Source organism: Asterias amurensis, chromosome 5 (assembly GCF_032118995.1).
Source record: "Asterias amurensis chromosome 5, ASM3211899v1".
NCBI classification, from domain to species: Eukaryota; Metazoa; Echinodermata; class Asteroidea; order Forcipulatida; family Asteriidae; genus Asterias; species Asterias amurensis.
Genome location: NC_092652.1, coordinates 25412918 through 25431693, shown reverse-complemented (window position 1 = coordinate 25431693; position 18776 = coordinate 25412918). Strand labels below are relative to the sequence as shown.

General features: G+C 38.7%; 1 protein-coding gene across 2 annotated transcripts in view; it reads left to right on the top strand.

Annotated features, from left to right (window-relative positions):
• LOC139937621 (interleukin enhancer-binding factor 2 homolog) overlaps positions 1–18776 on the top strand; it is a 92590-nt gene that overhangs the window by 31928 nt on the left and 41886 nt on the right. For both annotated transcript variants that reach the window (XM_071932857.1, XM_071932856.1), the window contains exons 10-11: positions 1249–1425; positions 12951–13038. In XM_071932857.1, coding sequence (XP_071788958.1) covers positions 1249–1425; positions 12951–13038 — 265 coding nt within the window. The remainder of the gene's footprint in view (positions 1–1248; positions 1426–12950; positions 13039–18776) is intronic.

The following is an 18776-nucleotide window of genomic DNA, read 5'->3' as shown; positions in this document are numbered from 1 at the left end:
CCATGTTGGTTTGATGGTATGTTTTGAATAGTTTGCCACCCATCAGGATAATTTGATACTGTTTTCTCAATTGGTGGTAAGCAGGGAGACATTTAACTGATTATTGTTTTCAAAATTGAAACATATTGGGCAGAAAAGTTCTTGCGAGGTTTAATATTGTTGATGTTTTCATGAGGCAATATTGTGAAAGACCAGTTTTTCACTTGGTGTATCCTAACACATGTGCATAAAATGACAAACCTGTGAAAATTGCAAGAAAATGGAAAGGAAAAAACACTGTTAATGCATAGAACTAGATGAAGCAGGGACCGATTTCATCCAGATTTTCTTATGTTTTAGTTTGTCTATTTTTCCATGTTCAGTGCCCTAGAGCATGTTTACACATGATTAGGGCGCTATACAAGTTTTGGTATTATTATTGTTATTATCCAGCACTTTTGCATAGCAAAATATTTGGACTGAACACATTTTTGTACACACTGAACGGTAATACAGAGTAGCAAAGGGTGATTTTTTGGAGTAGCAAATGACACATTTTGCGTAGCATTTTGCTCTGCTGTACAAGGGAAATCGTTTACTGTGAAAGTTGGTTGTCTTATTTGCTATGCATTTTCCATTGTCTTGTTTTAATCAAATCCCTATTGTAGAGTCACAGTGTTGTTTTATACTGTTAGTGGCTTAGGAGCTTTTCTTGAAACTGTTTTAAGCCCGATCCATACTTCCTGCGAATGCGATACAAATTTTGAAGTCAGAAATTCACAACGAATTATTTGCAACAGTTGCGAAACATTCGCTGCAAAGACAGTAGCGTGACGTCAAAATTCGCTTCGCATTCGCAGGAAGTATGAACCAGGCTTTGCACAGATCAAAATGTTTTTGTTTGTTTTGTATTTTATTGAGTGTTGATAAATGACCATTAAACGCTCATTCACCTTCAACAAAAGAGCCATGATATTAATTTGGTTCAAGTTGGTCTCGGGTCATAGTAGATACTGGACCTTGGGTGGATTTCACAAAAGTAGTCCTAACTTAGGACTAGTCGTAGGCAATGCTGAGAGATAGGACTGGTCCTAAGTTAGGACCAGTAACTCATCCTAACTTAGGACTGGTCCTATCTTTTAGCATTGCCTAGGACTAGTCCTAAGTTAGGACTACTTTTATGAAATCCACCCCAGTTAGATTTGTAACTGTATATACGCAGAATAATGAAACTGAAACCTTTTTTCTTCTCCCGTTGTTGTTTTTCAGTCTCACTATGCCATCATGAACAACCCCACCAGGAAGCCTCTGGCCATTAACCTAGCCTTCCGTCGTTGTCTGTCCCTTCTGGCCTCTGGGTTCTTCCTGCCCCGGTCTATGGGCATTATCGATCCCTGCGAGGCTAATGGTATGAGGGCACATTGCTCTCTGTCTCTGGAGCAGCAGGTAAGCAACAAATAAATAGAACAATTAACAGTTCAAATATTTCATTATGCGTCATTTCCCCTGGCCCAATGGAGGGCTTTTGGGACGCTATTGTAGGTGGCAGCAAACTTTCCAGATAAATCCATCGTTCAGTAACGTGCGCATGCTCAAAACTATGTAATAACCTTGTTGAAAATACCCATTGCTCATGTGCTAACCATTGAATGAGGTACATGCTGGTCTAGCTAGGGATCAAACTTGAGCACTAGCTAGACCAGCATGCACCTCATTCAATGCCTACAGCACACGTACCAAGTATTCCAAAGTCTCTCATTGCATAGAGCTGCTTAAGCAGAAAATCTTGCTTAAACATTTGCTGCTTAGCAACAGCAAGCAGGATACCAGTCACAGTTTGTACATGTGACACAGTATTTTGGCTGGTAACCTTATTCCGGTAAGCAACATTTTGTTGTGCTTAGCAACTTTTAGTGCTTAAGCAGCTCTATGAAATTGGGCGCTGGTTCTTCTGAAGTGTTTTTTTTTCCCAGAGGTTACAGAGCACTCTCATCTTAGTAAAATTTCACAAACAAATTTGCTGAGCTCTGAAGAAAAAAATTTGCTGAGCAAAAGTAGGTTACCGGCAGAGTTATAAATGCAGATTACGAATTCTATGGTTTTCTCTTGATGTTTTTCTGTGAAGTTATGAAATATACATATTTGTTTCAACCTCTCAAACTTTACGTTTTTTATATATTTGTGAATATTGGCCCAATTGTGCGCCTAGCGACACGCTCGTTTCGGCTCAATATACTACATTGTAGCATACGTGCCTTGGGAGAACCCTAAACATATTTTCTACCTTACTTTGTAATTTTTAAAAAACCAAGTGAGCCTTTAAAACAGTAACAGCATGTAATGAGATCTTCCGTTTTTTGCCTGGATGGTTTTCCTGATTCCAAGTCCTTGAAACTAGAGTGTAACAGAGTACATGTAGGTGTTTCCTGGGGCCTGGATTGATCGCTGTGGTTGATGGTTGTGTCTGATCGTTATTCTGATGTTGTAAAATGACAGTAATTAAAGCTTTGAATCCCCTACGGAACACTGGGTGATGTTATGGGGGGGGGGGGGGGCGGTCAGACAGGAGTAATTAGAGCCTGGGACACCTGTGTGATGTATAATGGTCTGCGTGTTATTAGAAGTCCGTTTGATTAATTATTGAAGGTGTTTGTATACCTTGGGGATTGTAGATGTCTGTGAGTACGTCAACTCTTACGAGTTGTGTTTTTCTTTCTCCACACTAATGGGCAAACAACTGTACATTAGGGGGGAAACCTACGGCAAAATTACCAACATTAAAGGTGAATATTGACTGACGCTGGAGATAAGATAGATGTTCTCTCATAAGTTAGAGCGAATTCTCATCTAAGCCCAATGTAGTAGACCTGCTTAAGCAAAACATATTGCTTAACAATTGTTTGCTTAGCAGAAATGAGCAGGATACCAGTCACAAATTGTACATGTGACATGTCAGTTTAACTGGTAACATTATTCTGGTAATCAAAATTTTGTTATGCTTAGGTTAGCTACTTTTTGTGCTTTAAAGCCACTGGACATCATTGGTAGTTCTCAAAATAATTATAAGCATAAAAACTTACTTGGTTACGAGCAACAGATAGCTGTTGATATAGTATAAAACATTGTGAGAAACGGCTCCCTCTGAAGTAATGTAGTTTTTAAGAGAGAGCTCGTAATTTCTCACTAAAATATTTGAATCTGATAAAATAATTATAAGCATAAAAACTTACTTGGTTACGAGCAACAGATAGCTGTTGATATAGTATAAAACATTGTGAGAAACGGCTCCCTCTGAAGTAATGTAGTTTTTAAGAGAGAGCTCGTAATTTCTCACTAAAATATTTGAATCTGATAAAATACCTAAGGCGTGAAGCCTTTTTTAGGCATCTGAAAGCACACAAATTTGTGCAACAAGGGTGTTTTTTGTTTTCATTATTTTCTTGCAACCAATTGAGTCAAAATTGTCTTTTAATGCACATGTTAGGATACACCAAATGATAATACTGGGGTGGATTTCACAAAGGGAGTCCTAACTTAGGACTAGTCCTAGGCAATGCTAAGAGATAGGACTGGTCCTAAGTTAGGACCAGTAACTCATCCTAACTTAGGACTGGTCCTATCTCTTAGCATTGCCAAGGACTAGTCCTAAGTTAGGACTACCTTTGTGAAATCCACCCCGGGTCTTTGAACGCTACCAAAGGTGTCCAAATGCCTTAGCAGTTCGATGGAATTGTTGATATTGTATTGTACGGTACATTCTTGTCGATCATCCTCTCCCCAATACCCTGTGCCTGCATCAATTGACTGACACATTATATGCTTAGCTACGTTTTGTGCCTAAACAGCTTTTTGAAATTGGGCCCAATTTTATGGCATGATTATTAACTCCGAATCCTCGGGGTGTGTGAATCCTTGTTGATGTTGTAGTGTATGTACATCCCTTCCACCATACCCTGAGCCTGCATCATCAAATTACATTGATTAGCTACTTTTTGTGCTTTTAAGCAGTTTCCATGGAAATGGGCTCAACTGTTAAACAATGCTTCAACAAAATGGTTTATAAATCTTCAGATTTTACGGCCGGATTATTGACTCTGAATCCTCGAGGTGTGTGAATCCAACCCATACCTTGTTGATATTGCAAGGCTGTACATTCTTCGCAATCATCCCCTCCACCATACCCTGGGTCTGCATCATCAATTGACATAATGCTTAGCAACTTTTTGTGCTTAAAAAGCTTTTTGAAATTGGGCCCAATTTTATGGCGGGATTATTGACTCTTGAATCCTTGGGGTGTTGATGTTGTAGTGTATGTTCATCCCTTCCACCGTAACCCTGGGTCTGCATCATCAACACAATATTGACATACCTTGGCTCACTTCCCTTCTGATTCAAACTGCCTCCTAGGAGAGTAGAATACACAATCCCCAGCCGCCTCGTGTTGAATCAATTGTAATCTTACCCCTGAGAGAATAGCAGACGGCCAGGGACTGGAGCAAAGAGAGAAGGGTCCCGCTACCAATCCGCTATGGTGAGGTGTTTGCTCATGCAGGCAGTGACCCCCCCTCAAGTATTCCCCAACAAGTTATCCCAGTGTGTACGACCTACAGGATGTTTCCCCCAACGCCTGGACTTACCCGGTGGAATTTGTGTGTTAGTTGATTAATTAATTTTTGATTAAACTCCCTGTGTGGACAGGTGTGAGGTATTAATGCGGAGAAGAGAAGGATGAATTCCTCTACTGAGGTGTGTTTAGGGGAGGGAGGGGGGGGGGGAGATGCACTCATGCACCCTTGGCTCTCTGCATCAGGACCCAATTTCATAAAGCTGTTGCGCAGAAAATACTGCTTGACAAACTTCTCTGCTATGCAAAAATTGAGTCCGGCACCAGCCACAACTATGCAAACAATGTAATTTGGGCCTAATTTGTTTCTGCTAAGCAATTATTTTATATGCTTACACGCTTTTTTGTGTGCTTACATGCTCTATGGATTTGGGCCCAGTTGTGGATTGATGCCAGACTCGTTCTATGATAGTTAGTGATTAGGTACCAGTCTCCCATGGGTTGGCTTGTCAGGTCCCGAGCAGGCTGATTCTCATGTTTTCTAAAATGAGATAATGATTTGTTCTACGGTGTGAAATATCTCCCTCTTGGAAGATGACTGCATTGTTGGCAATGATGGCATTTAAAGATCTCCATGGTATGGCCCTCATATTGCCTGGTTCCCTTCAACAGTGTATAGACTCTTTGCATTTGACGTCACAAGCCCAAAAACACAGCATTTTCCCTCTGGTAAGAGGCGCGAGGAAAATGTAAATTTGTACAGAAACCTTGCACAGGGCACCACAGCAAAAGCACAGGGCACCACGGCAATTGCTGTGGGTGCTGTGAGTAATTTCAAGGCCCTGCCCCAGGGTGTCCTTTTCCCAGATCTCTTTGGTTAAAGTTCTTGGTTTGAATGCGTACAGGATAGATTAAAGGGACACGTTGCTTTGGATCGGACGAATTGGTCTATAAAAAGCGTTTGTAACCGTTTGTTATAAAATGCATATGGGTAGAAATACGATATAAAAGAAGAATACAATGATCCACACAAATTCGCCTCAAAATTGCGTGGTTTGAATTTTACATCGTCGACTAACACGGTCAGCCATTTATTTGACTCCCAAAAAATGGCCGACAAAGTAAAAGGAAACAATTTGTAGGCATATTTGTGTAGATCATTGTATTCTACTTTTACAACTTCGTTCTAACCATATGCATTTTATAACAAACGATTTTTAAAGACCAACTCGTCCGTTCCAAGGCAACGTGTCACTTTAACTATGCCAACCTGCAATGCATACTGGTACACACTAAAAGGTATGCATTGCAGATTGGCATAATTAATCTATCATTTAAAAAGCAGGCCTGGAAAAACGCGGAGGCCCTGGAGGCAACGAAGGCCATGGAGGTCACAAAGGCCCTCTGTTGCCCTTGGTCTTGGTCTTGGTGCCCTTTCAATATTATTTCAGATAGGCTTTATGATTTTTCAATAGAAGTGCCCTTTACAAAATGAAATTGGCTCTGCCCTCCCAAAGATGGCCTGAAAGGGTGAATCCCAGTTCACTGACATCATGTAATACCAGTATGGCCGGTACCCAGGGGGATTGACTTGACTGTTGCTCCGAACTATGACCACGTACTTTTAACAAATTCGCGCTTGACTGCTCTCAATAATTTCAATTTAATTAAAGTCTTTTAATGTCCCCAGACGTATAGTAATATATGTCGTTTGTTTGAACTTGCTCACTTGCTTGCATGCTTTATCGAGGTTATGGAACTTCTGCCATGTGCTGCGGGGACAATTCAACGCTTAAACTATATACATCAATACTGGTCCCTCATTGGTCCTTTCTCTTTGCTCTGATTGGCCAGTTGTTGTCTATTATTCTTCATCTAAAGGTCAAATTAACAATTAGTAAAGAAATGCCCCGGCCCAATTTCAATCATAGAGCTGCTTTTAACACACAAAAATAAAAGCACAACAAAATTTTGCTTCCCAGAATGAGATCATACCAAAACCAATCTGAAAAAATTGTCAAAACTGAAGAAATAGCATCTGAGAACCCCCTGCCAATCACCTTTGAAGAACTTTATTACAAAATTAAACATTAACGTTAAAGGACTTAATCAATGACGTCATCATCCCCAAAAAGTTGCATTTTAATCTATACCCCAAAGTACAGAACAAGTTTCAATTCTGTATGACCTTAACTTTTTGCGCAAATTGTGAGAGAAGGTTTTGGGATAAAACCCTAAACAGATACTTGGTTTTTGGCTGTTGGCTGAACATCCAAACAAAATAATTTAAAACGTAAGTTAAGTTCTTAGAGACCATTTATAGGCTGAATTTTCATGATATTCACCTAAATTACCTTGACATTTATTTGTATTTTTTTTTACGATTCTTTGGTGGATTTGTCTTTAAATTGTTTTCCAGGAAAAGGGCCTTGTCCTTTTAGGAGCAAAACTCCATGCTAGAAATAATTGCTGCATAAATGGTTATCTACCCCCCCCCAGTTAACTTTCCTTGTATGATTAAATGCATGGCTCATTTAACCTTTTACTAAATTGTCCTGCGCTAGAAAAGAAAATAATTGCAAAGTGTAGGTTTATTGTTTAATATTACTGTAATAAAAAATAAAAACCAGAGGAAATCACCATAATGAGAGTATCTCGATAATGAGATTAAGTTTGGATCTATTTCTAGTCCTTTTTTTTGCAATACAACATTGACTTCATTATTTCCCCTCTTTAATTATTCCTTTTTTAATAAATATGGCAAACTGCTGCACTTTTGCAATTTGCTTGATTTATCTGTATGGACAAACTAACTTAATCCTTCTTATTCCTGTTCCAATTCTGTGGTTACCTTTGTAAGTCCATCGTGACAACAAATGTGCAAGTCTCCTTGAAAAAATGTTTCCTTGTTCAACCCAAAACTGTTCAAATATAATTTTAAAAAAGTAACTTGAATGTTAACTTAACTTAACTTAAACTTAACTTAAATGCATTCAAAGCGCTGTACAGTCAAGAAAAACATTAAAATGCAGGATTAAAAAAACATGTGTAAAAATAGCAATGAGGTTTTTAACAAAACACACAACAGTTAAAAAAGTAGCAACAATTTAGTAAAAACATTGCATTACAAACATTCATATTATACAGAATAAAATACAAAATAATAAGCGTCAGGAAGTCACTTGTCTTGAAGTTGGAGGCGTGACCTCTATCAAGATTGACTTCCCGGGCCACAAGTGAGCGATGAGATCTCTGTCAGCAATCTGATGTGCCTTTTGAGTGAAATAAGAAGGGAATTTGACATTTTGGATGATCTCACCATGGTGGTGAGTGGTCCGCTGATTAATGCGTCGTCAGTGCTATCCTGTGAACCCCCAGCTTCTACCACGAAATAAAAATGACAAGGAGATCGTGTTAAAAAGAGCCGCGTTGCTCGAGTGCTATTCATAGTCCATGAATCATACCCCGATCCGACAGCCCAGAAAAACGTGTCGGCTCTCGTCCCACTCTTCAGTCAGTAAATTTATCATCTTTAGATCAGCAAAGACCTGTCCAATGCCTTGAGATGCTTTCTTAGTTTCTTGGGGAGCAGACAAAAAAACGTGTATAAAAATTTCAGGCATGTTTGGAGAAAAGGTTAATGATGGTAGAACAAAAATAAGCAAATAGTGACAGGAGCTCATTTGGCATACAAATGTTGGTAGTTAGTTATTGATATCAAATATCAAATGTAATAGTTTGATATTAGTTTATGGCGAGATCTGTCTAGATCCTCAATGTTATTTTGATTTATTGAGGGAATTTTAAAACCTGTTTGTTTTCTTTTTGAGAAATTTCAGGCATGTTAAAAGACAAACTTTGTGATCCTGTAAAAATAAACGGGATTGTGACAGGAATTTTCTCACTTTTCATATCAAGGTTGCGTTTATTATTGCGGATATAGTTAAATATAAGTTAAATACATGTATACGGCAAGTCAGTACTGCTGAGTTTGTTACTTTGATTCTGTTTTTAAAGAGTTTAGCTCTGGGCCTAATTTTATACAGCTGCTTAAAGGCAGTGGACACTATTGGTAATTACTAAAAATAATTATTAGCACAAAACCTTACTTGGTAACGAGTAATGGTGAGAGGTTGATAGTATAAAACATTGTGAGAAACGGCTCCCTCTGAAGTAGCGTAGTTTTCAAGGAAAAAGTATTTTTCCACGAATTTGATTTTGAGACCTCAGATTTAGAACTTGAGGTCTCGAAATCAAGCATCTGAAAGCCATAACTTTGTGTGACCATGGTGCGACAAAGGTGTTTTTTCCTTCAGTAATATCTCGCAACTTTGATGACCGATTGAGCTCAAATTTTCACAGGTATGTTATTTTATGCATATGTTGAGATACACCAATTGTGAAGACAAGTCTTTCACAATTACCAATAGTGTCCAGTGTCTTTAAGCAGAAAATATTGCTAACGTATTTCTGCTAAGCAAAAAAAGAAGTATCAGAGGGAGTGCACCAAAGAATTTTTTATAGATTTTTATATGTTTGGGACAATGACTTGCTTAGTCACAAGAAAATGCTGAAATTTGAGTTCTTCCGACCATATAGAGCCAGTTGCTATGTCAAAGAGTTCGGGGCAAGCACTTGTATAGCAACTTCCAGTTGAGCACCCCTGGTACCATTGTGCCATACATATTAATTCAAAATAGTGTATGTGTGTTCACAGGCGCAATACGTGACCTCGCAAAAGCTTTTTTCGAGGCGTTTGACATATTGCAGCAACTATTTCTATAGTCTAAGGAACTCCAATTTCAGCGTTAACTTGTGACTAAGCAAGTCATTGTTCCAGGCATGATTCAAATCTTGCAAACGGCTTTTTATATTATTATTTTTAATTGCATTCTTAGGCCTTCAATTCACGTTGGATAGCCAAAGTACAAAATTAAATGGCTGACTGTTCATACAAAGAAAAGAAAGAAATTCCTGCCACCAAATTCAAAATATAGCGGCTGGATGTACGCTTTGATTTAAAAGAAAACTTTCCAATATGGGTTTTGAGGGCATTGCATATAGGAAGGTGTCAATGTATAATCAAAATGCTGGAGTGTCACATTTCAATTAAGTTTTGTCCATTCACACAGATGAAATTATTGTGTAATCTGATCCCACCCCACCCCCACTTACCTTATAAAGTTGAAATTAATAAATATATTTCGGTTGAGTGCTCTACTCTGCCCAAAAAAAATCAGTGATTTGCAATGAGGAGTTTTTCCCTTTGTAAATAAATACGTGACTGCAAAGCAATCCAATTTGACGTGTAAATACTAGCTAAGCTTTCAACACCACCTTTTGCTGATGGAGCTGCAATCCTTTCACCATCACCTCACCTCATTCAGGTCTCCCCTACCCCCCTTCGTCCTTGTCAGGTGATAAATGACGCATTGCCCTCTGATATTCTGCCCTTCAGTAGCTGTTCCCATTAGCTGGTACTAGTAAGTTACAGTCCAACTCCGATCCTTGATCCAGAGGGTTTATTGCCAAGAGACTTGATCAAACAAATTTGTTTGTCCCTGGCTTTCACCCCCTGTTACATTAGATCTTCATCCCAGATTGAATGTGTTCAATTTGTCATGTTCTTGCGGCCTTCTTGACAGGTTGAGTGGTGTTCGGTTAATGCAACATTCAGGGGGGGGGGGGAAGTCGGCTGGTAGCTGCCGATTCCTAGAGAGATTTAAACAAGACTTCCTGTTTTTGTAGTTGCCGCTTCATAAATCAAATTAAACACTCAAATGGTTCAAATCAAGTTAATATTACATTGTCTTGATCAGATTGTTATCTATAATTGATATAAATGTGTCTTTTTGGTTGTGCGCTGTAATGGACGGCAAACCATTTGCAAGATTTTACTTTCCATTTGGAACATTAGTTATTAATGTTCTTTTTTAGTTATGGCCTGACCATTTAAAGAAATACACAAGAGTAAAAAATTTGTCTGGAATTTCAAAAGGTCTTGTCATTAATACTTTTTGAAATTATTTCTCCTGCAAGAATTTATTTAAATTTTGGGGTTGAACAAAGATTTGACTAGAGTGGGATTCGAACCAACGACCTCCGGATTAACGTGCCGGCGCTCTACCAACTGAGCTATCTAGCCCTATATTGGCGGTGTCCCTATTTTGTCAATATCTTTGTTCGGGGGTGCCAGTCAGAAGTCATACAACCGTTAACTGCCGTGTAGCCAGGGATCACACCCAAATTACGATACAACCTGGGAAGCGGCAGCTAGGGGATCACCTTAAGGGGATGCGACTTTTTGTTTCAGATATCAATATAAACCACAAGGGAAACTGACTGGGTAAATTTATTTAATAACAATAATAATATTTGATTTGAAATTTTGAGCGATTTAATTGATTTACGATTTAAATAATTTATGAATCCTGTGATTAATGATATTGCTCAGAAATTCAAATCAAATTAGTAAACTAGTATAGTTGGTTGTCATGAAGAAATCAATTTTTACTTAATACCACCATGACCTTGTTTGTTTGACTTTTTTTAAAGGCACTGGACACTATTGGTAATTTCTCAAAATAGTTGTTGGCATAAAAACTTACTTGGTCACGAGTAATGGAGAGCTGTTGAGTGGCTCCCTCTGAAGTAACTTAGTTTTCGAGTAAGAAGTAATTTCCACGAATTTGACTTTGAGACCTCAGAATTAGATTTGGAGGTCTCAAAATCAAGCATCTGAAAGCACACAACTTTGTGTGACAAGGGTGTTTTTTCTTTCATTATTATCTCGCAGCTTTGACGACCAATTGAGCTCAAATTTTCACAGGTTTGTTATTTTAATGCAAATGTTGAGATACACCAAGTGAGAAGACTGGTCTTAGACAATTACCAATAGTGTCCAGTGTCTTTAAGCATTTTCCACTTCAGTGTCTTTAAGCATCTTCCACGTTTGTAATTTGACAATCCAACTGAACATTTTGCATACAGATATTTAATTTATATGGTTTTTAACAGTATCACAAAATCTCTGACAAACATGCTTTTTAATTGGTTAGATAAGTCAATAAATCACTGGAGTTATTTGGTGTTTATACTCCTCTATCTTCTATCAGTTAACCCTTTTTCTATACTTGAAATACTTTTATTGATAAAAAAAGGTCAAACTAGTTGAAGTTGACGATTGTTAAAATTCCCTGCCACTCGAGACAGTTGAGATGCCACACACAAGTCCAGTTTGTTTCTAATTCCTTACTTTGAATGATGACGTTAGTTCGCCATATATCACTTGGAATGTGCTCATTTAGCAGTCGATGAGAGACGAATCTCTTCAAAATATTTACAAGAATCTTGGCAGCACCACCGTGTCTCCATGATCTATCAAGCAAGGTTTATTTGACTTTCAAGCATACAGTCAGACACATAGTGTCATGTTGGGCATGTGGGTCATGCACTGTGTAACATGAGGAAGTTTATGTGCCACAATGGGTCATACAGTGACGTATGCCATGTTAGGTTGTGCACTGTGCAGACCTGTACACTTCACTTTTGAAAGGGCACAAAGGCATTTTGTCCTTGGTACAACAATGTGGTAAAGGGCACACTATGACGATAGCACTTTAAGGGCAAAGCAAAAGCAATGACCGCGGCCCAATTTCATAGAGCCGCTAAGCACACAAATTTGCTTAGCATGAAATTTCTTCCTTGATAAAAACAGGATTACCAACCAAATTTCCATGTGATTTTCAGGATAGGCAAACAACAGCTAAATACTAGGAACAAGCAATATGCAACAAATGGAAATTTGATTGGTAATCCTATTTTCATCAAGGAAGAAATTTCATGCTTAGCAATTTTGTTTGCTTAGCAGCTCTACGAAATTGGGCCCAGGGGTCGCGGAGGCAATTTTTGTTGCCTTTAACATGAGTGTGGTCTGTGCCATGTTGGGCGCTGTGCACTGTGTAATGAGTGTTGTTTTGTATCAGTCACAGGACTTGAATTTCATGAAAATGTCTGTTGAAAATGTTTGTTGAAAAGGTCTGGGCCAAATTTTTGCATGGCTTAGATTACTAGCGAATTCTGCACTTACAATCACCTTTCTTAGCTTACTGTGCAAGCTGTGTAAGCAGGGAATGCCCAGTAATGTGAGGTAAGCGTGACACAAGCAAAAATTACCTGCTAACCAGCGCCGATTGTTTGCTTAAGTTAAGCAGAGCCATGACATTGGGACCCTGATGTTTATTTTTATAAAAATATCACAAACTGTAGGGCAATTTGAAATTTAATTATGGTTTGGTCACGCTGAAGATTCTGTTTTAATGTATTTTGGGATCATTAGGTTGAGATTTTAAATCTAAATTCAAGATCAAAATTTCAAGCAAGGTTTGTTTTTCTTTTGTTTCTGCAGGATCAAGTTGCCTACACAGCCCAGACGTTACTGCGTGTATTAAGCCACGGTGGATACAAGCAGATACTTGGAACTGAGGGTAGCGCAGGTGAGTCTCTCAAAATATGGTTTATTCATGTCAGCAGGGATTAGAAAATTCAGACTTTTATCTGGAAAAATAGTTAATGGACTGAAGTTTTGGCCCTAGCAGAGTCTTTCCTGAAGGCTAAACGATTTTTATCATGATTCAGACTTTTTAAAGCCTGCATGGTTAACAGAAAAAGCTGTATTTTTCTCTAAGTAAAGCAAGCCGTGCTTAAAAAGATTAGCTGAATTGTTACTGAAAGAAATTTCAGAGGTCATGGTGGAAGTTGAATGTTTTTGATGACAGAATGGCCCAGCACTTTGGGAATTTTTGGGGGAAATTTAGATTTGGATTATTATTTTATTGGTCATATTATGATGTAAAAGTGGTACTCTAGGGGGCAATGAGAGATGTAGTTGCCTTTAACGTCAAGAAGCAAGGTACGGGAAAATTATGAACTTGTACGCAATATTAGGACTCGGGATTAACGTGCAAGTCCTCCACCAACTGAGTTATCTGGCCCTATGTTGGTGATCTCCCTATTTCGTCAGTTTCTTTGTTTGGGTGCCATTGTTAACTTGTAACTGCCGTAAAGCCAAGGATCACACCCACGTTTATGATACAACCTGGGAAGCAGCAGCCGGGAGATCTCCTTTTTACATGTAGGTGTGGTATTCTTCCTACTTTATTCGGTTTTCCGATTTTGTTTGCCCTCGAAAAAATCTGGAAAATTGTGATTAATTAGCGTGAAAAGTCTGCTGGAGCCTACACCATGGGTACATGTACATTTAGGTCAGTCTTTGTACTCTTATGAAATATTCCTACTTTTTTCCAAGGAACAAATATCGTCCTTGATTACATGTATGTTGTTTAAGAAGAAAAGCTATGGATTGGCTGTTGGCTAACAGCAGAAGTACATGTATAGACTCTCAAGTGAGGTACATGTAGCCATATCCTTAGCTCCAACTATACATGTAGGTCTCACATTGTTCTTAAAGGGTCTATGTACTTTTTGTAGCACAAAAAACACAATGTCCACAAAAAGTACCTTAAGTAAATAGCCCTGGTCATTGTGATTCCACGCTGTTGTATTGGCAGACTACCTCAACTCGGTCCAAATATCTAAATGTGAGCACACTAGGGAGCCATCCCGTTGAGTACAGGTAATTAAATACTTCAGATTTCTATTCAATTTTGTCTTGATGCCGGGGAAAATTGCGCCATAAACCAATCATTTAGAGGCAAACTGCAATAAACTTGGGATGAGTAATTCGTGCCCCTTGCGATGATCTCTCAAGCCATAAATTATTTTTGGGGACCAGTAATTCATCCTGCAATGCTTTAGGGACTTAAGAGCCAGGGTTTGCGAGCCACATGGTCAGTTAGGATGCTCTGTTTATACAATAAATAGATACTAACTCCAATGGTTTAAAGGTATATTTGCTCATTCTAGCGTAAAGCAATTAAATTAAAGTTCAAGCCTGAACTGTTAGTTTCTTAGCAGATGAATGGTACATCTACACAGCAAAGATAGTAGGATTTGAAACTTTGCATGGTGGAAGTACGATATGAAAAGGTTTGCGGTAACACCATGTAACGACTATCTCTAAATGAGTTTGGGTGGTTCTGAAAAGAACCGTTAGGTGATGATGACTCAAACTCTTCCATGAATTATGACAAGTTGTTTTGATAACAATAAACAATACAATGGCGATGTTTTAATGAGGTTAAATTTGCTTCCAGGATAAAGAATATTTGTGTTTCACCCACACACTGATGTGCTTAAAGCACTGTATACTCAGTACTTTCCAGAGTCCTGTTCTAAATATCCACAGGCATATAAATTACTTGGGTGGGATTCAAACCCACAACCTTTGTCATTCCAGGGCAGATGTGATAATACTAGAGCAATGAGATTGCGTGGTAGCTAGAGGCAGTTCGAATCCAATGTTTGAGCAGCGGGTACTGCAATAACTTAATAAATGTGAAATTGTAGTCTTTTGTCAGAAATCAGACTTTTTGTTATGCCTGCCTTGTGGACAAAATGCAGCGATTTTCTCCAAACCCTGCTCTTTGATATACTTCTCTATTTTTACAGGCATGATATTCTTCATACTTTAATCCGATTTTCTATTTTGTTTAGCCTTTGGAAAAATCAGAAAAATTCTGATTAAACAGCCTGAATTATCTAATAAAGTCTACAATGTATAGGTCATCCTTCGTACCTGAAATATTCCTACTCTTTTTCCCAGGGCCAAAAATCATGCCTGTTCTTTGTAGGTTGCTCTAACATGAACGAGACAGAATCCAGTGCTGTTTAAGGTTGCACAGTCAACTACGCACATGCTTTTTCACAGTTCATTGTACAGTAATCTGTCTCGTTAAATGATAACATTTCGCAATTAATACTGTAAGCAGATCAGCAGTTGAAAATAAAACCAGCATATTAGTCTTTTCATTTATCTTCGAACAGATTTTTAAACAAATAGTCTCTTCATTCTTGTCACCAGTGTACACATTTTCTGCGTAAACATTTCTTGTCTTTTTGTGCGTGAAGAGGCGCCAAAGCTTTGAATCCTGTTTATTTTGTCATTGACGTGTGATACGCAACTTGTGTGCACGGCTGCGTGAAGCTAATCTCACCAACGGATCCATCAGGCCAATTAATTTGGAAGGATGCATGACAGACAGGTTTTAATACATGGACAGTTACTGCGTGCTCTTTTTTTTTCATCAGAGAAGTAGTCGAGGCGGGGGCTGTGGAGGGGGAGGCGAGGAGAGTTCATGTCAACTTAAATTGGACAGTGGTCTTTCACCATCTTTGGTTACTTTATGTTTCTCTGAAAGGAGGAAGTCTAAGTTCATGACTGTGTTACTTTGTCTGAGGGTAATGCAGTCATATTATCAGTCGTTCAAAGTCTTGAGTTGCGTTTTACTTCTTGTGGTGAAGTAGGAAAGTATAAGTTATTAATGACTATATCAATATAAACCAAAAGGGAAACTGACTGGGTAAATTTTGAAATGATTTTTGGGGTTGAACAAAGAATTGACTAGAGTGAGATTCGAACCAACGACCTCCGGATTAACGTGCTGGCGCTCTACCAACTGAGCTATCTAGCCCTATGTTGGCGGTGTCCCTATTTTGTCAATATCTTTGTTCGAGGGTGCCAGTCAGAAGCCATACAACCGTTAACTGCCGTGTAGCCAGGGATCACACCCAAATTGTACGTATACAACCTGGGAAGCGGCAGCCAGGGGATCATCTTAAGGGGATGCAACTTTTTGTTTCAGATGAAACAGTCATTAATAATATGACATCTACATGTATGTCATATTATTAATACGACATCTATGTCATATTATTAATGACTGTTTCATATTATTATTGACTGTTACTTTTTCAGGGAAGGGGTTGGGGTAGTGAGATAATATTATCACAGAAGACTTTCACCACCACAGCCTTGTCTTTTTAATTCCTTATCGACCATTTTATATGACTTACAAGTTCAGAAATCGTAATACGGTAGTGGGGCGGGGTCGGGAGAGGGTTTTAGAGTATTATTTTAACTTAGTTTCTTAAAATAGCACATTCAAGCTTTCTCTTCTCAGGGTTGCAGTAAGCTCAAATAGCATTACTGAACATCACATACATGTGAGAGGGCAATGTTCACATGCCGCGATGGTAACAAACCTGAAAACATTTTTAGAATATATATCCGTGAAGTGGTTCAGCTTTGCTCATCCCTTGACCTATTTCAGTTGTATTCCGTCAGATGAGTATTCGAGCCATCTCTACTTGAGGTTGCAGTCATTTCGCATTGAACATTACTGAACTTAACATGAGAGGGCAATGTCCCATTGCTAGGATGGGAGTAAATCCTTGCGGATTAATTGGCAGTAAGGGGGGGACCTTAATTGCCAGAAGGATGAAGAACATTGCCATGTGCCTGATAGTCATAATTGAATGCTATTGAATGATGTCTTGATGGGTGTAGTAAACCTACACCGCGGTATTATAAACTATTTAATTTAAGCATGTATCTTTCTTTGGAGGAATCCGAGTTTCCGTAATTGCTCAAGAACAAGCTTTAAGTGTGTTAAGATTAGATGTCATTTGGAGGTTGAGATGATGATAGGTACGGTACCTGGTGACTTTATGAACACCTGTTGTGGAATTAAGTCTTTAAAGAAGGGGTGCTGTTATTAATGCTTGAGAATTTTCAGACTTTCATCCTACTGACTGTATGAAGTCTGCCTGGTACATAAAAAACACTTTTTTTTTCTCCAAATAAAGTAAGTCATGCTCTTTGATCTACGCAAGCACTGAGGATTTTTTCCCCCCAAAGCTACTAGTTCAATGCAGTACCTGCTGCTTAAACTTTAGAAATACCTCTAGCCACCCCCAAAGCTACTAGTTCAATGCAGTACCTGCTGCTTAAACTTTAGAAATACCTCTAGCCACTGGGCTAGCTCGTTGGTCTAGTAGTAAGACATCTGCTCTAGCACGGCAAAGACTGTGGCTTGAACCCCATTCAAGTGATTTGCCTGTGGATTTTGCTGTCTCAGGAAAGGAGTGTTTGAAAGTATTGGGGTTGGGTCAACACCCTGTGCGCCACATATTGCGCACGGTGTGATACATTGGTTTTATCCATGTTACTGCATTTCTTTCATGCTCGTTGACTCTTTCATTTATGTTACTGCATTTCTTTGATGATTGTAATCTCTCTCAGTCATGTTACTGCATTTTTGTACCTTCCTTAATGTTACATGCATGTGCCTGAGGATTACGGCGGTTCTCTTTGATCTTTTCACTTTACCCATCAGCAAGATGGAGATCTCGAGATCATGACTGTGCCAAAGATCTTCCTCTCTGCAGTGCTAAGACAAAATAAGTTTAACTTTTTATAGAATGTCGGCTGGTAACATGTTTCTGCTAAGCATTATTTTTCAGTGCTTAGCAAGTTTTTGTGCTTACAGGATTTATGAAACTATTTGCTCTGTGTTTAGTGCAAACCTGCACCAGAGTATACAGAAGAACTTTTGTACATTAGGAAAAAGGGATCAGGTTGGCTCAGTGAATTTTTTCCCCCCGCCTTTCACCTCGTTGGAACCCCTGCTTGAATCCCACAGCAAGATGGAACTCGTTTGTGGGTTGAGATTTCAGTCCCTATGTGATTGTGTGGGTTTCCCCATCCCAGTGGTATTTTCCTCTCACAGTGTTTGTTTATGTATGAACATTTCAATAACAGAAGGGTTTTATTATAAAATTGAAATGCCATGGTATTGGGAGTAAAATGAAATGTAAATGACTACCCCTATAAAAACAAAAGGGCTCCCTCTCTTGACCATATGCGGAGAGCTCTCACTGCTACTTTCTGTTTGCAGTCTATAATTCCATCTCATGTTTGCGTTTGGCTCCAACTCTCTCCTGATTAGTTGAGATAAATTAATTAGAGCCGGAATGGATAGCGAATTTGAATAACGCCAGGTTGTTCAACGGCTGGTTTGATGTATTAATAGCAGAAGCAATATTATCAATGGTTCTTTCAGTCGACTGATGTTATGTACCAGGCACTCGGTGTATGACTGAAGAGTTTTTGACAGTGGTAATTTTAGAGTTCCTAAATAGGCATTATAACTCGAGCATGATTTCCAATTTGTTTGCCCATAGAAAAATAACCCAAAATGTTGATTAAAAAGCCTGAAAGTCTACTAAATCCTGCTTGTAGGTCAGGCTTTGTACTTAATAAATGATGATAACT